The sequence below is a fragment of the Panthera uncia genome, chromosome B1, assembly GCF_023721935.1.
Source record: "Panthera uncia isolate 11264 chromosome B1, Puncia_PCG_1.0, whole genome shotgun sequence".
Classification (NCBI taxonomy): domain Eukaryota; kingdom Metazoa; phylum Chordata; class Mammalia; order Carnivora; family Felidae; genus Panthera; species Panthera uncia.
In genome coordinates, this window is record NC_064811.1 from 158,323,316 (window position 1) to 158,344,643 (window position 21,328).

General features: G+C 36.1%; 1 protein-coding gene across 8 annotated transcripts in view; it reads left to right on the forward strand.

Moving 5' to 3' along the window:
• Nucleotides 1-21,328, forward strand: part of LOC125923825 (disintegrin and metalloproteinase domain-containing protein 5-like) — a 131,505-nt gene that overhangs the window by 42,923 nt on the left and 67,254 nt on the right. For all 8 annotated transcript variants that reach the window (XM_049632427.1, XM_049632430.1, XM_049632429.1 and 5 more), the window contains 3 exons: nucleotides 4,519-4,590; nucleotides 4,783-4,946; nucleotides 5,687-5,768. In XM_049632427.1, coding sequence (XP_049488384.1) covers nucleotides 4,519-4,590; nucleotides 4,783-4,946; nucleotides 5,687-5,768 — 318 coding nt within the window. The remainder of the gene's footprint in view (nucleotides 1-4,518; nucleotides 4,591-4,782; nucleotides 4,947-5,686; nucleotides 5,769-21,328) is intronic.

The window sequence follows — 21,328 nt, forward strand, 5'->3', positions numbered from 1 at the left end:
CATGCCTGGTACTATCCTCAATAGAGAACACGGTTCTGGCCTGTCTCTTGCTTGGGAATCAAATTAAGCAGAACTATGTACTAAATCCCTGGCCTGACAGGCCACCATCCTACCTGTACAAATGGGTAGGACTACCAGCTGGGCTTTCTGTTTGAGTGTTGTAATTGGAGTTGCAAGATGGGATACACAGATTCCTCGAACTCTGATTAGGTTTCCTGCTCAGATGGGCTGGAGACTGTACTTGGCTTTGGGAAGGTCTATGAAGTAGTTTTCATGTCTGATTTTGGCTGCAGAACAGGCCCTCAAATAGAATGCTCTTTCTTTGTGGATCAGATCAGACAGAATTGCATCCTCAGCTCCTTGGCCAATGAGGACAGGACCATCATCTTGGCTCTGTAGATGCAGAGGCACTTGATAGGCTCTCCGTTGAAGTGTCTCTGTAATTGAGGCTACAGAGTGAGCTACCAAGATTTCTGGGAACTCTAGTTAGGTTTTATTGTTGGCAGGGTTGGATGGAAGCTGTACTCAGCAATGGGCAAGGCTACAGATTGGCTTCACTATCTGGGAATATTATGTATTCAACATTATATATTAAATATCACTAGACATGAAATATAGGTTAAATATATACAATATATTTAATATTATTGAATTAATGTTAAGTTTCTTGCACACAGGTGAAAATCCTTATTCTTAAGAACTACATGCTGAAGTGTTTGCAATTTAATATCAAATAGTCTAGCAAAATGGACAATGAATGCCCAGACCCACATCCATAGACACATATGATAAAGATATATATAAAGAAGTGTGTCTAACATTAATAGTAGATTAATCTAGGTGAAGGATAAATGGGTAGTCTTTGAATTTTAAATTTTCTGTAGGTTGAATTTTGTCACCATAAAAAGTAAGTGGTATTATCAAAATTAATGACTCCTTAGAATGGCTGAATTTTATTGTATGTAAATTATACCTCAATAAAGTCCTAAAAATTTTGGGGTAGAGTAACAACAAACAAACATTCATTTCAAGAAAATTATTTACACAGATTTTATCACTAAGTCAAAAAGAAAGAGAAATGCACTATTTCCTCTAATGACTTGGTAGGGTATTGGGTTTCATCATTTACATGATCATATTCAGCAAATCCCTAGTGAGAATTTATATTAAGCATTTCAAAAAAAAGAGTTGAATCCTAATAAGTCTTAAAATGTTTTTATTGTCACCTCACAAGGGGTTGAGGTCTTCTTATGTAGGTGAGTCCAGTTGATAAAAATGGAGAAACTTTTTTTACAATATTTAAACATATCTGAATATACAATCTTGAATGTATAACTTGGAAATCAGCACCAAAATATTCTCAGATAATATAGAAAAAGTCAAAAGAAAATACCATGAGGACATGAATAAGAAAAAGAAAATTATAGGTCAGCTTTATTGATTACAATATTGTGAGTGTGATAAATATCCCTTTCAAAGTACAGAGAATCTCAGATTATGTGACATTTATGAGACAGCTTAAACAAAATGGAAGTGTTAGGTATAAAACTTTTTTAATGTTTTATTGTTTTAATTTTATTCATTTATTTTTGAGAGAGAGAGAGAGAGAGAGCAGGGAAGGGGCAGAGAGAGAAGGAGAGAGAGAATCCCAAGCAGGCTCCATGCTGCCAGTGCAGAGCTTGATGCAGGGCCCGATTCAATGAACTGTGAGATCCTGACCTGAGTTGAAATCAAGAGTCAAGGTGACTCAACTGACTGAGCCACCCAGGCACCCCATTTTTAAAATGTTTTTTGTAAGTATAAAACATCATTATTATTATTTATTATTTTTTATGTATAGAACATTTTTTAAAAGACCATCAAAAATATGCCAGGATTGGCAATCAAAAGATAATGAAGGTGGTATTACTAACAGATAAAGTAAAATTTAAGATACTTAAAGTAGAAGAATGAGGATATTTTATATTGAAAGGTATAATTCAAATTAAAGAAGCATTTCTTTTTTTTTATTTTTTTAATGTTTATTTACTTTTGAGAGAGAGAGACGGAGCACAAGTGGGGGAGGGGCAGAGAGAGAGACACACACACAGAATCCGAAGCAGGCTCCAGGCTCCAAGTTGTCAGCATAGAGCCCATCATGGGGCTTGAACCCACAAACCATGAGATCATGACCTGAGCTGAAGTCAGATGCTTAACGAACTGAACCATCTAGGCACCCCTAACAAAGCATTTCTAATGATGAATATTTAGCTGACGAGTTATGAAGAAACTATAAAAACAAAACCTCTGGAAATATTCAGAAGAAAGTGATAAATGTCAAAACTATAGTGGAGCACATTAAGGCATTTTTCTTAGCCTCTAACAGATAGAAAAAAATTTTAACATACAAAGATCAAATTATTTATCAACCAGCTTTACTTAACACTTAACCTTTGTACCTTATGAGTGAATGACACATACATTTAATGGTAGTCATTTCTAGGTCACAGGGAAAACAGTAATTTTGTAAAACTAAAAACTGACATGCCAAAACTCCATCATAATACACTAAAACAATAAGGAATAAAAAGAGATATAATAATAGAATGAAAAATTTTAAATATTACCATAAGTGACTTTTTCAAGGTGGAAACACAAAACTATATAGGCTATTTAGAAATTAATGAATTCCATACAATATTTAAAAATTTTGGAGCATATGTATCAGTCACAACAAACTTGGTGGCGCTATGATAAAAAAAATCCTAATCGCTAAACACAGTTTGTTTTTTGTTCATGCAACATCAGCCATGGGTCTGGGTGGCTCTTTGGGCAGCTGTCTTCCATGTGTTGGCTCAGCATTCCAGAATGTTTAGGTTTTTTGGCATTTCTACATTGATAGTTTTTTTTTCTCCCATTTTCTAAGTCAATAGAAGAACAGACCAGACATGAGCCACAGTAGGGAAATACTTTCTCTCAGAAGTGACATTTATCACTTTTGTCTTCATTCCATTGTCCAAAGTGAACTGGCCTGCTTATATTTAGAAAGGAAGCATTCCTGGACTAGAAGAGAGCTGAATATTGGTTAAGAGGGAGAATGCCTACCACAGAGAATTGTACCAAGACTTAAGTTCTAAAACTGTAAAGCAAGAGGAATGTGAGGCGAGCAGGCAATAGTTAATAAGTTGAACCACAGGAACATTAAAATAAATAAGTAAATCTAAGAGCTGGTTATTGAAAAGAAAAATAAATGGGTAGAAAGTACTATTAAGCAAAAAGAAAAAAAAAACATGGTTTAGAAACGATCAAGATGATATAACTATGGCCTTGGAGAAGAGTAAAACAAACAAATGCAAATTTGATGAATTCTCCAAAGGAGATACGAATTTAAGTCAAATTCATCATGTTGTACACCTTAAACTTACATAATGTTATATATAAATTGTATCACAAAAAAGATGGAAAAAAAAGAATTTTAATAGATTCAGTTGCCAGTGTTAGGTATAGATAGTTTTAAAGGAAAGTTTTTAAGTGTTTGGGAAAACATAGTTCATATACTACTACAATTTTAGGGTATATGAAAAACATACAACTTAATTTTAAGTAGTGCTATAATAATTACTAAGCAACATTCATTTGCTCCATTATGATAAAGTGTGTACACACATAAAAACACACGAGCAACATGTCCATATTAAAGCAGTATTAATTTTAATAGCATATTAATAGAATGTAATGTTTTGATCAAGAATATGATGGCTTAGTGTTAAGTAATATATTAATGAAATGCATTGCATCAATAGGTCAGAAGACAAAAGTAATTATCAATCATTATCAAAATGCTGCTGATAAAAATTCAACTCCATTTTTAATAAAAATTTTAGTAAATAGGGAGATATATAAATAGTTTTTTCTCAACATGATCTAGAATACTCATAAACTGAATACCACCTAATGATGAAATTTATGAGGTTTTCCAATGAAAAATCCATAGCAAAGCTCACAATGGTGATATCACCATTGTTGTTTAATATTGTCTTGGCATTTTTAGGCAGTTAGACATAGAAAGAGCTTATTGGTGATGAGAAAGAATATTTCCAAACACATTATCCAGAATCACTTTAAAAGTGAACCTCTCATTAAGGCTCTCCTACCCCTCCAAAAAAAGTATTTTTCCCCTCTTCATGCTTATATGTTTTGGTTTGTGATTACATGTTATTATTTTAGAATAAGTACATTTTAAAATACCACATCAAAAACTTATGATTAAATTTTCATAAGTAATAAGTAATGCTACAAGTTGAGTGCATTAAACATTAAAGTCATGTTATTAAATATTTTTATTTACTTATTATATACATTAAGTTATAAATTATTTTATTTAATTATATATAATATATATATATATTGATTTCCTAGATTTCAACTAGAATATAGTCCTATGGCTACTTTCGAATATAGCACATTGTATAGGTGAAAGGTATGTGATATTTTCTTGATGGCATCCATTAGTTTTTAAAAATAATTTATCTTTTTCAGTTTGATTACATGGGCTCTGATATAAAGGTTGTAACACAGAAGATTATTCAGATAATTGGCTTTGTTAACACTGTAAGTTTTTATGTACTTTGTTTATATATTTTGTAAAAGTGTAGGTAATATGAATTGATGTGTATAATATTTTGTTGTACTGTTGAAGTTCCTATAATCAAAATACTGCATTAAATGTCATATGTGTTCTTATGAAAGTTTAATATAATTTAATTAAAATTTATTTAAAATTTATTATTATTATTTTTTTAGATACTTTCACAATTAAAACTGACTGTTGTAATATCTTCCATAGAAATCTGGTCAAATAAAAACAAAATTTCTACTACAGGGAATCCTAATATTATATTATCTAGATTTTTAGAATGGAAATACAAACATGTCTCCCAACCTCATCAGACTGTATACTTATTTGCGTGAGTATAGTATTCCATTTTTGTATAGCATTAAAGGAATAACCCAAAATGATTTCATATGTTAATTATGAAAATAAGCACTTAATGAATATATACTCTGTCCTATAAATTTGTTAGACACCATGGGATGGGAAAAACATGTAAATTTAGAAGTCCTTGTTTTCAAGGAGCTAATGTGAGGCAAGACTTAAAAATTTTTATCAACTGACATAAAATGACCTGATAAAAGTAAAATTACATGAAATACTGAAATAACTAAAGAAGGTTAATGATGAGTGATATAATTTCTTTGGCTTTCCTTGTTATACTGCTTGCTCTCTCTACATTTTTGTCTCCATTTGTTTTTTAAATAACATCAATATATAGAATTTATACATGCTCTAGAATCTAATGCACAGAAAAATCTATACATCTTTAATGGATAAGTGAATAAGGAGATCACAGAAAACTGAATGTACAGGAAACCAGAATAAAAACTATAAACATTAGTGCAGTAGCCTTTTGCATAAGCTATTAGGCCTTATCCTTATTACACTTCTGGAAGTTTATTAAATTTACAATTTACAAAATATCGAAATATTCTTAACATTGAAGATTTGAAAAACATATTTAAATAGTTTAATTCAGAGTAGCATAGTGCTTAGGACATAGTAATTGTTTAATAATTGTTGCTATGAAAATGATTATCATTAATAATACCATTCTTAAACGCAATTCTGAGGAAAATTATTATTTTTTAGCTTCAAGAAACATCCTAGTTTTATAGGAGCCACATTTCCTGGGAAAATATGTAATAAGAATTATGCTGTAGGAGTTGCTCTGGTATGTAATTATTTTCCAAATCCTCATATTTTCATGTTTTAAAATTTTCTAAATATTTTAAATGAATAAGTATATTAGTTTAATCATCCTTTAATAGTTTTTATATTGCTAAATTGGAGCATAAATACTAAACTATATAATTGCTTTTAAAAACACAACAACTTTAAATTAAACTGATCACAATGCCATATTATTTTTAAAAAACATATTTGACTAAGTAAAAGTTTAATTGTTTTGAACAGTGGCATGCTTGTATCAATATTTATTATATAACCAATGTAATTTTAATGTTAATTATTAAACATATCAGCTTCTTACAACATTAATAATTGGTGTAAATTCATTTGCTCTTTTATTACATGACTTTTTTTATTTTAACGTAACTTTTATTGCATTCAATTCTTTATTATGTTTGGGATGAGCAGACTGTTGGAGGAAGAAACAGCCATCAAATGTTCATAACTACTGTTTTTTGGCAAAGTAAAAATGATCTCCTGCTACAGAATTATATTCCTTTTACAAGTTATATAAAAAATGGGGAAGGGAACTAAAAGTACTTCAGAAGTCTGAGCTATGATTTTTTTTACTGATCCGTTTGCACAATTGGTTGTGTTTTAGTAGCAAGTAAAATGAAGCAAATTGCTATTCACAGATATTTAAAATCAGTTCCAGGGCGCCTGGGTGGCTCAGTCGGTTGAGCTTCCGACTTCGACTCAGGTCATGATATCACGGTCTGTGAGTTCGAGTCCCATGTCTGTGGGCTGTGCTGACAGCCCTGAGCCTAGAGCCTGGAGCATGGAGCCTGCTTCGGATTCTGTCTCTCTCTCTCTCTCTCTCTCTCTCTCTCTCTCTTTCTCTCTCTCTGTCGGTCTCAAAAATAAATAAAACATTTAAAAATTAAAATCAGTTCTTCACTTATTATTCCTATAAAATACATATTGATTGATTAGATAAATCCAATAACAGTTGTGCGGTTGTTACTATGGGTAGAGAACAATCATACATTTCATAAGGATTTGTTTTTATTCTTAGTGCCTAGTTTTGGTTTTCTCTCAGTGAAAACTTGAGGAAAGACCATCAGAAATTGTCCAGGTCTTCATTGTTGTTGTTAATTCTCCTTTGAAAACAATGTTTCATTGCTGAAGACTAATTTTTAGATCGTGTGTGTGTGTGTGTGTGTGTGTGTGTCTGTGTGTGTGTGTGAAGCAAATAAAGCAGACGATAATTATTGAGTATAAGTGGTTAGTATGTATGTTTTTCTGAGGCATTCTTTAAGACTTTAGTTTTGATTGGAATTTTCATAATAGGAATTTGTAAATAAAAAGGTGAATATATGAGTTAAGCAAGAATGCTATTAAAATATCAGTATAACATTAAAATATAAATATAAAAATAAATTATTTCTGATTGTGCCAACAACAAAGAGTTTGAAGATTAGATTTCAAAAAGATAGCTACCAATCATAATATTCCAGAAGTTTTTTTTAAATTAAGAATTACTTCCTTGAATATTGTGGCTTTATTAAATGTCTTGAAATCACGATAGTTTAGGTCCTCTGACTTTGTTCTTTGTCAGTACTACATTGTACATAATTTTGCATTCTCATATAGATTTTGAAACCAGCTTTTCTAGTTACACACACACACACACACACACACACACACACGCACACATACACACAGGCTTAGATTTTGACTGGGATGGTGTATAATTTATGAATGAATTAGAGGAAATGACGTATTATCAACATTGGATCTTCCCATCCACTAACATTGTTTATGTCTCCATTATTTTTTTAAAATTTTTTTTTAATATTTTTAAATTTATTTTTGAGACAGAGAGAGACAGAGCATGAGCAGGGGAGGGACAGAGAGAGGGAGACACAGAAGCCGAAGCAGGCTCCAGGCTGTCAGCACAGAGCCCGATGTGGGGCTCGAACTCACAGACTGTGAGATCATGACCTAAGCCAAAGTCAGAAGAAAACTGACTGAGCCACCCAGGCACCCCGTTTATGTCTCCATTATTGATGTCCTTAAAAAATTCTCTGTAGAGATTTCAAACATCCGCTAAATTTATTCATAGAGATTTTATATGTTCTGATGCTGTTGCAACTGGTATTGTTCAAATTTATCTTCCAATTTTTCACTGTTAGTGTATATATATGTGGTCTATTTATATATATTTTTTACATATGACCTTGATGAATTTATATAGGAGATCCATTATTTTTTCCAGCTTTAATGAAATATAATTTTGCATATATCATTGTTTAAGATGTACAGCATAATGATTTGATATATGTCTATGTTGTGAAATGTTTTCCACAGTTAGGTTAGTGAACATATCCATCACATCTCACATAATTGCCTTGTGTGTGTGTGTGTGTGTGTGTGTGTGTGTGTGTGTGTGGTAAGAACCTTTAAGATCTACTCTGTTGGCAACTTGCAAATGTACAATACAGTATTGTTAATTATAGTCACTATGCTGTACATTGCATCTTCAGAAACTAGAAGTTTGTACTATTTAACCATTGGCACTTATTCCTGCCCCTAGAAACCACCACTCTGTTCTCTATTTCTAGGATTTTGGTTGTGTTAGACTCCACATATGAGGAGATCATACAATATTTGTCTTTCTCTGTCTTATTTCACTTAACATAATGCTCTCAAGATTCATACATGTCACAAATGTCAGGATTTCCTTTTTTATGACTGAATGTTATGTATATATGAATATATATCACAATTTATTTATCTATTCATCTATCAGTGGACACTTAGGTTGTTATCATGTCTTGACTATTGTGAATAGGGCCGCAGTGAACATGGGGTAAAAATGTCTCCTTGAGGCAGAGGGTTTTATTTTTTCCAGATATATACCCAGAAGTGGAATTTATGATTCATATGATAGCCCTATTTTTACTTTTTTCAGGAATCTCCACACTGTTTTCCATAGTGGTGGTACCCATGTACATCAGCAGTGTACAAGGGTTCCATTTTTTCCACCAGCATTTATTATCTATTTTCTTTTAGATAATAGTCATTCTATTAGGTGTGAGGTGATATCTCTTGTGGTTTTGATTTGTAATTCCCGGATGATTAGTGATGCTGACCATGTACCTTTTCATGTACCTGTTGGCCATTTGAATATCCTCTTTGGAGACATGTCTATTCAGGTTCTTAGACCATTTCTTAATCAGATTATTTGGGTTTTGGTAGTGAGCTGTGTGTGTTCCTAATATATTTTGAATATTAACCCCTTATCAAATCTATAGTTTGAAAGTATTTTTCCCAATATCTAGGTTGCCTTTTCATTTTATTGATTGGTATTTTGCTGTGCAGAACATTTTATGTTAAATAAGTACTACTTATTTTTGCTTTTGTGGTTTTGTGTTATATCCATAAAATCATTGTGTAGACCAATGTCAAGGAGATTTTTCACTATGCTTTCTTATAGGAGTTTTATGATTTCACTTCTTACGTTTAAGTATTTAGTTCATTTTCAGGTAATTTTAGGAAGTAGTATGAGATGGAGGTCCAGTTTTGTTATTTGCATGTGAATATCCAGTTTTCCCAACATAATTTATTGAGGAGACTATCTTTTCTCAATTGAGTGTTCTCAGCTCCCTTGATAAATATTAGTTGACCATATACACGGAAGGGTTTATTTCTGGGCTATCTGTTCTGTTCCACTGGTCTTTGAGTCTGTTTTTATGGCACTAACACTTTTTGATTACTATAGGTTTACCATATAGTTTGAAAACAGTAAGTTTGATGCTTCCACCATTGCTCTTTTTTGAGGGAGAGCTTAAACAACCAATATATACAATATTGCAATATTGCAACAATATTGCAATTCTGGATGCAAGAAAGTCTAACATCAAGGTGCTGGCAGATACAGTGTATGGTGAAAGCTGACTTCTTGATTCATAGACAACTTTTTCTTTTTGGTACTTATGTTTTTTTGTTTCAGTTTTTATCTAATTCTAGTTGGCTAACATATAGTATAATATTGGTTTAGGAGTAGAATTTAGTGAACCATCACTTACATATAACACCCAGTGCTCACCACAACAGATGACCTCCTTAATACTCATCACCCATTTAGCCCATTCCCTACCCATCTCCCCTCCAACAACTCTGTTTTTTGTCCTTGGTTAAGACTCTCTTATGGTCTTTGTCTTGCTTTGACTGACTTATTTCGCTTAGCATAATACACTCTAGATCCATCCATGTCATTGCAAATGGCAAATTTTCATTCTTTTTGATCACCGAGTAGTATTCCATTGTGTAAATATATACCACATCTTTTTTATCCATTCATCAGTTGATAGACATTTGTGCTCTTTTCCTAATTTGGCTATTGTTGATAATGATGCTATAAACGTTGGGGTGCATGTGTCTTTGTGAATCACTATTTTTGTATCATTCGGGTAAATTCCTAGTAATACAATTGCTGGGTCATAGGGTAGTTCTATTTTTAACTTTTTGAGAAACCTCCGTACTGTTCTCCAGAAGGACTGCACCAGTTTGCATTACCACCAACAGTGTAAGAGGGTTCCCCTTTCCCTACATCTTTGCCAACATTTGTTCTTTCTTGTATTGTTAATTTTAGATATTCTGACAGGTATGAGGTGGTATCTCATCATAGTTTTGATTTGTAATTCTGTGATGATGAATGATGTTGATCATCTTTTCATGTGTCTGGTAGTGTCTGTTAAGTCTTTCTTGGAAAAATGGCTATTCAGGTTTTCTGCCTATTTCTTAACTGGATTATTTGTTTTTTGGTTGTTGAATTTGATAAGTTCTTTATAGATTTTGGATACTAACCCCTTATCAGATGTGTCATTTACAAATATCTTTTCCCATTCCATGGATCGCCTTTTAGTTTTATTGATTATTTTCTTTGATATGCAGAAGATTTCTTTCTTTTTTTTTTATCTTGATGAGGTCCCAATAGTTCATTTTTTCTTTTGTTTCCCTTGCCTCTGGAGATGTATCTTACTACATACTAGAAGTTGTTAGAGCTGAGGTCAAAGAGGATGCTGCCTGTGTTTTCCTCTAGGATTTTGATGATTTCCTATCTCACCTTTAGGTCTTTCATCCATTTTGAGTTTATTTTTGTGTATGGTGTAAGAAAGTGGTCCAGGTTCATTCTTCTGCATGTCGCTGTCCAGTTTTACCAACACATTTGTTGAAAACACTGTCTTTTTTCCATTGGATATTCTTGCCTGCTTTGTTGAAGATTAATTGACCATAGGGTTGTGGTTTCATTTCAGGGTTTTATTCTATTCCATGGATCTACATGTTTGTTTTTGTGCCAGTACCACACTGTCTTGATGAGTACAGCTTTGTGCTTGAAGTCAGGAATTGTGATGCTCCAGCTTTGCTTTTCCTTTCCAAGATTGCTTTAGTTCTTTGGGGTCTTTTGTGATTTCATACAAATTTTGGGTTTATTTTTTTTAGCTCTGTAAAAAATGCTATTGGTATTTTGATAGGGATTGCAATACATGTGTACATTGCTTTGGGTAGTATAGACATTTTAACAATATTTGTTCTTCCAATCCATGAGCATGGGATGTTTTTCCATTTCTCTCTGCCATCTTCAATTTCTTTCATCAGTGTTCTATATTCTTCAGAGGACAGATCTTTACCTTTTTGGTTAGGTTTATTCCTAGGTATCTTATGGTTTTTGGTGCAAGTATAAATGGGATTGATTCTTTGATTTCTTTCTTCTGTTTCATTAGTGGTGTATAGAAATGCAACAGTTTTGGTACGTTGATTTTGTATCCTGTGATTTGGTGGAATTTGTGTTTTGGTTCTAGAAATTTTCTAGTGGAGTCTTTTGGGTTTTCTATATAGAGTATCATGTCATCTACAAATAGTGAAAGTTTGATTTCTTCCTTGCTGATTTTAATGCCTTTTATTTCTTTTTGTTGTCTGATTGCTGACTTCCAGTACTATGTTAGGTAACAGTGGTGAGAGTGGATATCAGGTTTGTTCCTGACCATAGAGGAAGAGTTCTCAGGTTTTCCCCATTGAGGATGATGTTAGCTGTGGGTTTTTTGTATATGGCTTTAATGATATTGGGGTATGTTCCCTGTATCCCTATTTTGTTGAGGGTTTTTATGAAGAATGGATGCTGCATTCTGTCAAATTCTTTTTTTGAATCTATTGGAAGGATCATATGGTTCTTATTCTTTCTTTATTAATGTGGTGTATCACGTTGATTAATTTGGAAATATTGAACCACTCTTGCAGACCACAACTAAATCCCATTTGATGTGGTGTGTAATTCTTTTAATGTACTGTTGGATACGATTTGCTATTATCTTGTTAGAAATTTTTGCATCCATATTAATTAGGGATATTGGCTCCATAATTTTCTATTTTAGTGGAGTCCTTGTCTGGTTTTGGATTGAAGGTAATTCTGGCTTTGGAGAATGAGTTTGGAAGTTTTCCCTCCATTTCCACGTTTTGGAACAGTTTGAGAAAAACAGGTATTATTTCTTCTTTAATTTCTGGTATAAATCCCCCAGGAAGCCATCTGTCCCTGGACTTTTGTCTGTTGGGAAATGTTTGGTTACTTATTCAGTCTTTGCTAGTTATGGATCTGTTCACATTTTCTATTCTTCTTGTTTCAGTTTTGGTAGTTTATATGTTTCTATGGAAAATTCTTTCCATTTCTTCTAATTGCTCAATTTGTTGGCATATAATTTTTCATAATATTCTCTTATAATTGTTTGTATTTCTGTGATGTTATCTCATTTGTGATTTTACTTATTTAGATCCTTTCTCTTTCTTTTTGGTAAGTCCGGCTAGGGGTTTATCAATATTATTAATTTTTTTTAAACAACCAGTTCCTAGCTTCATTGATCTTTTCTACTTTTTAAAAATTCTATGTCATTTATTTCTGCTCTAGTTTATATTATTTCCCTTCTTTTGCTGGATTTAGGCTTTATTTGCTATTCCTTTTCTAGCTCCTTTAGGTGTGAGGTTAGGTTGTGTGCTTGAGACTTTTCCTTCTTCTTCAGAAAGCTCTGTATTGCTATATACTTCCCTCTTAGGACTGCTTTTGCTGTATCCTGAAAGTTTTGGGCCGTTGCGTTTTCATTTTCATTGGTTTCCATGTATTTCTTTATTTCTTCTTTAATTTCTTGGTTAACCCATTAAGTCTTTAGTAGGATGTTCTTTATCCTGCATTTATTTTTGGGCTTTCCAAATGTTTTCTTGTGGTTGACTTCCAAGTTTCATAGCATATTGGTTAGAAATATGCATGTTATGACCTCAGTCTTTTTGTATTGTTGAGGCCTGATTTGTGACCCAGCATATGATCTCTTCTGGAGAATGTCCCATATGCACTAGAAAAAAATGTGTATTCTGCTCCTTTAGGATGATATATATGTGTTAAGTCCATCTGGTCCAGTGTGTCATTCAAAGCCATTGTTTCCTTTTTGATTTTCTGCTTAGATGATCTGTCCATTGTTGTAGTGGGGTGTTAAGGTCCCCACTATTACTGTATTGATATCATTGAGTTTTGTTGTATTTGTTATTTATTACTTTTTTTAGAGAGAGAGAAAGTGCGAGTGGTGAGAGAGGTAGAGAGAGAGAGAGAGAGAGAGAGAGAGAGAGAATCTCACGCAAGCTCCATGTTTTCACAGATAGACCCCTTTATTATGATATAGTACCATTCTTCATCTCTTGTGCCAGTCTTTGTTTTAAAATCTAGTTTGTCTGATGTAAGTACAGCTACTCCTGCTTTCTTTTGATGTCTCATAGCTTGATAGATGGTTCTCCATCCCTTCCCATTCACTCTGCAGGTGTCTTAGGCCTAAAATGAGTCTCTTGTAGGCACCATATAGATGGGTTTCATTTTTTTATCTGTTCTGATACCATATGTCCTTTGATTGGAGCATTTAATCCATTTACATTCAGAGTGATTACTGTCGATATGAACTCATATACTGTCCAGGGCCTTGCACTTCAGGAAGTGTTTCTGGTATATGCTATGTGCCCTTTGCTGTTGTGTTTTCACTGCACTTAACTACTGATCAGTCCTCTGAAGGGTTTTTCCTTGTCTGCAGTGGGTATTATTTGGACTTTGTCCACTGTGTGGTGACAAGTGTGCGCTATTCACTGAAGTCCATCGGTGCTGATGGGCAGGGGTAGAAATTGTGTCAGCCAGCTCTATCATCTTGGAGAGGGGAGTTCATGCCCACCACTGTTCAGGAATTCCCCACATAAGAGCAAATAACCTCCCCTCAATTGTCCCAGGCATCCTTCAGATCTTTTACTTCACCCTGTCTTTGTCTGAGCCAATGCCCACCTTTATAACAGTGCTCCTGTGTTTTATCTCTGGCACACGAACTGTGTTTCAAAACTTCAAATTTTAGGGACCCACTGCAGCACAGATTTGTGCTGATCTTTTGGGTGAGGTCTTGCTGTGCTGTGGCTGGTGCCAGTTTGTCCCAGAAGAGAAGTCGTTTGAATGTATAGCGGCTTGGAGTTTATGGTAAAGAACAGCACAAAGCCAGAGTTCAGGTTAGCTGCCCTCAGCGGGTGCCTCTGTTCCTATGCTAATGAATGGGGAAGCTCAATGGTGCCCACCAGCTCTATTGTCCCCAGAAAAGCAGTGCCATCTTTCCCAAATGCACTCTAAGAAGGGGCACTGTTCCTTCCAGTGGGACCCAGGGGATATTCAGACCACGCTATCTGCTCCAAGGCCTCTGCACCCCTTCTCCACTGGAGCACCTCTATACCCACCAGACTCCACCCTGTGATGGTGTGGACTTATAAAACTTAAGACTTTGGGCTATGCTGCTTGTAAAAACTTGCAATCATCAGTCCCTCTTGTTTTGCCCATCTGTGATTTGGGGGATGTGTTTTTATTGTGCAATGCCCTGCACCCTGTTTTCTCTCTCTCTCTCTCTTTCCTCTCTCCTTGATCAAGGCTTCCTCCCCTCCACTGCATGGGTGATTCTTTTCTCCCCCCAGTCACATCTCTGAACCTCCTACCTTCCATGATGTGGCCTCTTTTCTCCCTCTAGTTGTGCAGTTTGTTCTCTCAGTCCTCAGATTGATTTCCTGGGTGTTCAGAATGATTTGGCATTTATCTAGCTGTGCTTGAGGGAAAAGGCAAGTCTAGGGTCCCCCTACTACTCTCCCATCTTAGCTCCCGGTCTAGAAGGGGAATATGGGCATTTTAACAATATTAATTCTTCCAGTCATAGAATATCTTTCCACTTATTTGTGTCATCTTAAGTTTCTTTCATCAATATCTTATAGTTTCAATGTGCAGGTTTCTCATCTTCTCAGTTAAATCTATTCCTAGATATTGGGGCACGTGGGTGGCTCAGTCAGTTAACTGTCTGACTCCGACTCACATCATGACTCGTGGTTTGTGGGTTTGAGTCCCAGGTCACACTCTGTGCTGACAGCCTGGAGTCTGGAGACTGCTTCAGATTCTGTGTCTCCCTCTCTGTCTCTCTCTGCCCCTTCCTTGCTCATGCCCTCTCTCTCTCTCAAAAATAAAATGAACATTTAAAAAATTAAAAAAATTATTCCCAGCTATTTTATTCTTTTTAATACAATTGTAAATGGGATTGTTTTCTTAACTTCTCTTTCTGATAGTTAGTTATTAGTGTATAGAAATGCCGCAGATTTCTATATATTGATTTTGTACACTGCAACTTTACTGAATTTATTAGTTTTAACAGTTATTTTTTTTTTTTGGTAGAGTTTTAAGGTTTTCTATATTTGCAAATAATCACTGTTTACTTCTTTCAATTGGATGTCTTTTTTTTCTTGCCTAATTTCTTTGGCTAGGACTTTCAATACTATGTTAAATAAAAGTAACAGTAATGGAATTCCTGTCTTGTTTGTGATCTTAGAGAAAAAGCTCTCAGTTTTTCACCTTTGAGTATGATAGCTGTGAGCTTGCCATATATGGCCTTTATTATGTTAAGGTACGTTCCCTCTAAACTCACTTTGATGAGCAATTTTAATCATAAATTGATGTTGAATTTTATCTTCTATTCATTGTCCTGTTTTTTCTTTTTTAATCTTTCTCTTTTTTGTCTTCTATGGTTTTCATTGTACATTTCATAGGATTCCATTTCCTCTCCTCTCATCATATCATCAGTTATATTAAGAAACCTACTTAAGCATTTGTCCTAGAGTTTACATATACACTTGCAACTAACTTAGTTGTAATGTAGTTTTAATTAACTAGACTAAACTAATTGAACTAAAATAGCACTAATCTAGATGGGAAAAAAATTTAAGGTTACCTAGGATTTATTTTCATCAGATATTAAAAGACATACAGACATATTAATGACTCATGGAAGAGGGGAAGATGGCGGCATAGGAGGACCTGGGCTCACCTCTTCCTGCTGGTCACTTAGATTCCACCTACACCTGCCTAAATAACCCAGAAAACCACCAGAAGACTAGCAGAATGGATTCTCTGGAGCCAAGCACAGAGGAGAGGCCCATGGAAGAGGGTAGGAGAGCGGAGAGGTGGTGCGGGATACTCGGACTGGAGGGAGGGAGCCGGGGTGGAGGGACAGCCCGCCAGCCAAGCAGAGGCCCCAAGTCTGGCTTGCAAAAGTGGAGTGCCGGACGGAGTGTGTTCAGACAGCAAGTGGGACTTAACATCTGGAAGGTTATAAGCTAACAGCTGTGCTCGGAGAGTGGGAGGGCTGGAGGACAACAGGAGGGAGAGTTGTTGAGCCCCGGGCGACAGAGCTCAGCTTGGCCAGGAACAAAGGTGCTTGCCAGCGCCATCTCCCTCGCCCATCCCCCAGCCGAAACCACAAAGGGAACCAGTTCCTGTCAGAGAACTTGCTTGCACCGCGCAAACACCCAACGCTGTGCTTCTGTTGATCCATCCCTCCAGCGGCAGGTCTGACTCCCTCCAGGTGCCACAGGGCTCCTCCTGAAGCAGATCACTGAAGTATAAGTGAGCTGAGCCTGCCCCTCCTGCCCCAGTGCACCTTGATGATCCATCCCAGCTAATACGCCAGATCCCCAGCACCACAAGCCTGACAGTGTATAAGTAGCACAGATGGGCCACGCTACCCCAGTGAATCCCACCCCTAGGAGAGGGGAAGAGAAGGTACACACCAGTCTGACTGTGTCCCCAACAGTAGGCTGGGGGCAGACATCAGATCTGACTGAGGCCCTGCCCACCAACGCAAGTTATTCAAGACAGCACAGGGGAAGTGCCCTGCAGTTCCGCACCACTCCAGGGACTATCCAAAATGACCAAACGGAAGAATTCCCCTTAAAAGAATCTCCAGGAAATAATGACAGCTAACGAACTGATCAAAAAGGATTTAAACACTATAACAGAAAGTGAATTTAGAATAATAGTCATAAAATTAATCGCTGGGCTTGAAAACAGTATAAAGGACAGCAGACAATCTCTTGCTACAGAGATCAAGGGACTAAGGAACAGCCAGGAGGAGCTAAAAAATGCTATAAATGAGCTGCAAAATAAAATGGAGACAACCACAGCTCGGATTGAAGAGGCAGAGGAGAGAATAGGTGAACTGGAAGATAAAATTATGGAAGAAGAGGAAGCTGAGAAAAAGAGAGATAAAAAAAAAATCCAGGAGTATGAGGGGAAAATTAGAGAACTAAGTGATGCACTAAAGAGAAATAATCTATACATAATTGGTGTTACAGAGGAGGAAGGGAGAGGGAAAGGTGCTGAAGGTGTACTTGAAGAAATAATAGCTGAGAACTTCCCGGATCTGGGGAAGGAAAAAGGCATTGAAATCCAAGAGGCACAGAGAACTCCCTTCAGACGTAACTTGAATCGATCTTCTGCACGACATATCATAGTGAAACTGGCAAAATACAAGGATAAAGAGAAAATTCTGAAAGCAGCTAGGGATAAACGTGCTCTAACATATAAAGGGAGACCGATAAGACTCGTGACGGATCTCTCTACTGAAACTTGGCAGGCCAGAAAGGAATGGCAGGAAATCTTCAATGTGATGAACAGAAAAAAATATGCAGCCGAGAATCCTTTATCCAACAAGTCTGTCATTTAGAATAGAAGGAGAGATAAAGGTCTTCCCAAACAAACAAAAACTGAAGGAATTCATCACCACTAAACCAGCCCTACAAGAGATCCTAAGGGGGATCCTGTGAGACAAAGTACCAGAGACATCGCTACAAGCATGAAACCTATGGACATCACAATGACTCTAAACCCATACCTTTCTATAATAACACTGAATGTAAATGGACTAAATGCGCCAACCAAAAGACATAGGGTATCAGAATGGATAAAAAAACAAGACCCATCTATTTGCTGTCTACAAGAGACTCATTTTAGACCTGAGGACACCTTCAGATTGAAAGTGAGGGGATGGAGAACTATTTATCACGCTACTGGAAGCCAAAAGAAAGCTGGAGTAGCCATAGTTATATCAGACAAACTAGACTTTAAATTAAAGGCTGTAACAAGAGATGAAGAAGGGCATTATATAATAATTACAAGGTCTATCCATCAGGAAGAGCTAACAATTATAAATGTCTATGCGCCGAATACAGGAGCCCCCAAATATATAAAACACTTACTCACAAACATAAGCAACCTTATTGATAAGAATGTGGTCATTGCAGGGGACTTTAACACTCCACTTACAGAAATGGATAGATCATCTCGACACATGGTCAATAAAGAAACAAGGGCCCTGATTCATTCCTGGGATGCAGGGCTGGTTCAACATTTGCAAATCAATCAACGTGATATCTCACATTAATAAAAGAAAAGATAAGAACCATATGATCCTGTCAATCGATGCAGAAAAGGCCTTTGACAAAATCCAGCACCCTTTCTTAATAAAAACCCTCGAGAAAGTCAGGATAGAAGGAACATACTGAAAGATCATAAAAGCCATTTATGAAAAGCCCACAGCTAACATCATCCTCAATGGGGAAAAACAGAGCTTTTTCCCTGAGATCGGGAACACGACAGGGATGTCCACTCTCACCGCTGTTGTTTAACATAGTGCTGGAAGTTCTAGCATCAGCAATCAGACAACAAAAGGAAATCAAAGGCATCAAAATTGGCAAAGATGAAGCTAAGTTTTCATTTTTGCAGATGACATGATAGTATACATGGAAAACCCGATAGACTCCACCAAAAGTCTGGTAGAACTGATACATGAATTTAGCAAAGTTGCAGGATACAAAATCAATGTACAGAAATCAGTTGCATTCTTATACACCAATAATGAAGCAACAGAAAGACAAATAAAGAAACTGATCCCATTTACAATTGAGCCAAGAAGCATAAAATGCCTAGGAATAAATCTCACCAAAGATGTACAAGATCTGTATGCTGAAAACTATAGAAAGCTTATGAAGGAAATTGAAGAAGATATAAAGAAATGGAAAAACATCCCGTGCTCATGGATTGGAAGAATAAATATTGTCAAAATGTCAATACTACCCAAAGCTATCTACACATTCAATGCAATCCCAATCAAAATTGCACCAGCATTCTTCTCAAACTAGAACAAGCAATCCTAAAATTCATATGGAACCACAAAAGACCCCGAATAGCCAAAGTAATTTTGAAGAAGAAGACCAAAGCAGGAGGCATCACAATCCCAGACTTTAGCCTCTACTACAAAGTTGTAATCATCAAGACAGCATGGTATTGGCACAAAAACAGACACATAGACCAATGGAATAGAATAGAAACCCCAGAACTAGACCCACGAATGTATGGCCAACTCATCTTTGACAAAGCAGGAAAGAACATCCAATGGAAAAAAGACAGTCTCTTTAACAAATGGTGCTGGGAGAACCGGACAGCAACATGCAGAAGATTGAAACTAGACCACTTTCTCACACCATTTACAAAAAGAAACTCAAAATGGATAAAGGACCTGAATGTGAGACAGGAAACCATCAAAACCTTAGAGGAGAAAGCAGGAAAAGACCTCTCTGACTTCAGTCGTAGCAATTTCTTACTTGACACATCCCCAAAGGCAAGGGAATTAAAAGCAAAAATGAATACTGGGACCTCATGAAGATAAAAAGCTTCTGCACAGCAAAGGAAACAACCAACAAAACTAAAAGGCAACCAACGGAATGGGAAAAGATATTTGCAAATGACATATCGGACAAAGGGCTAGTATCCAAAATCTATAAAGAGTTCACCAAACTCCACACCCGAAAAACAAATAACCCAGTGAAGAAATGGGCAGAAAACATGAATAGACACTTCTCTAAAGAAGACATCCGGATGGCCAACAGGCACATGAAAAGATGTTCAACGTCGCTCCTCATCAGGGAAATACAAATCAAAACCACACTCAGATATCACTTCATGCCAGTGAGAGTGGCCAAAATGAAGAAATCAGGAGACTATAGATGCTGGAGAGGATGTGGAGAAACAGGAACCCTCTTGCACTGTTGGTGGGAATGCAAACTGGTGCAGCCACTCTGGAAAACAGTGTGGAGGTTCCTCAAAAAACTAAAAATAGATCTACCCTATGACCCAGCAATAGCACTGCTAGGAATTTACCCAAGGGATACAGGAGTACTGATGCATATGGGCGCTTGTACCCCAATGTTTATAGCAGCACTCTCAACAATAGCCCAATTATGGAAAGAGTCTAAATGTCCATCAAATGATGAATGCATAAAGAAATTGTGGTTTATATACGCAATGGAGTACTACGTGGCAATGAGAAAGAATGAAATATGGCCCTTTGTAGCAACGTGGATGGAACTGGAGAGTGTGATGCTAAGTGAAATAGCCATACAGAGAAAGACAGATACCATATGTTTTCACTCTTTTGTGGATCCTGAGAAACTTAACAGAAACCCATGGGGGAGGGGAAGGGGAAAAAAAAGAGATTAGAGTGGGAGAGAGCCAAAGCATAAGAGACTCTTAAAAAGTGAGAACAAACTGAGGGTTGATGGGGGGTGGGAGGGAGGGGAGGGTGGGTGATGGGTATTGAGGAGGGTACCTTTTGGGATGAGCACTGGGTGTTGTATGGAAACCAATTTGACAATAAATTTCATATATTGAAAAAAAAATGACTGTGATGCAGGAAGAAGTTTATCACACAGTTCCCTAGAAACAGAAGGCACACCATGCAGGGACCATACAAGGAAGCACCAAGATTGTTCAGGCAGTGTAGTGAGCAAGGGGTAACATGGACAAAAACTTCCGTTGTTGTTTCTTTGGGGAGGAATGGGTAAGGCAAGGTAAGCAGGTCTTGGATTGGCTCATTTAAATAATTTCAGCAGTCTTTCTCGCATGGAGGCTGTACCTAGTTGTCTGGTACTTAACTCTGGTGTGGTTTGGGCAGATGAAGAGTGGCCTAGGGTATGTCAGCCTAATAAAAGAAGGGATAGGGCATATGGGCTCTAGGTTGATTGATTTGCATATGAAAGATACACTTGCAGGTAAGTTGTTTACTATTTTAAGAAATTGGGTAACTCTGGGATGGAAAGTCTAGCATTGGCAAAGCCCCAGATATTAAAGCATCACAATACATAAAATAAAATACATCATTAATACAA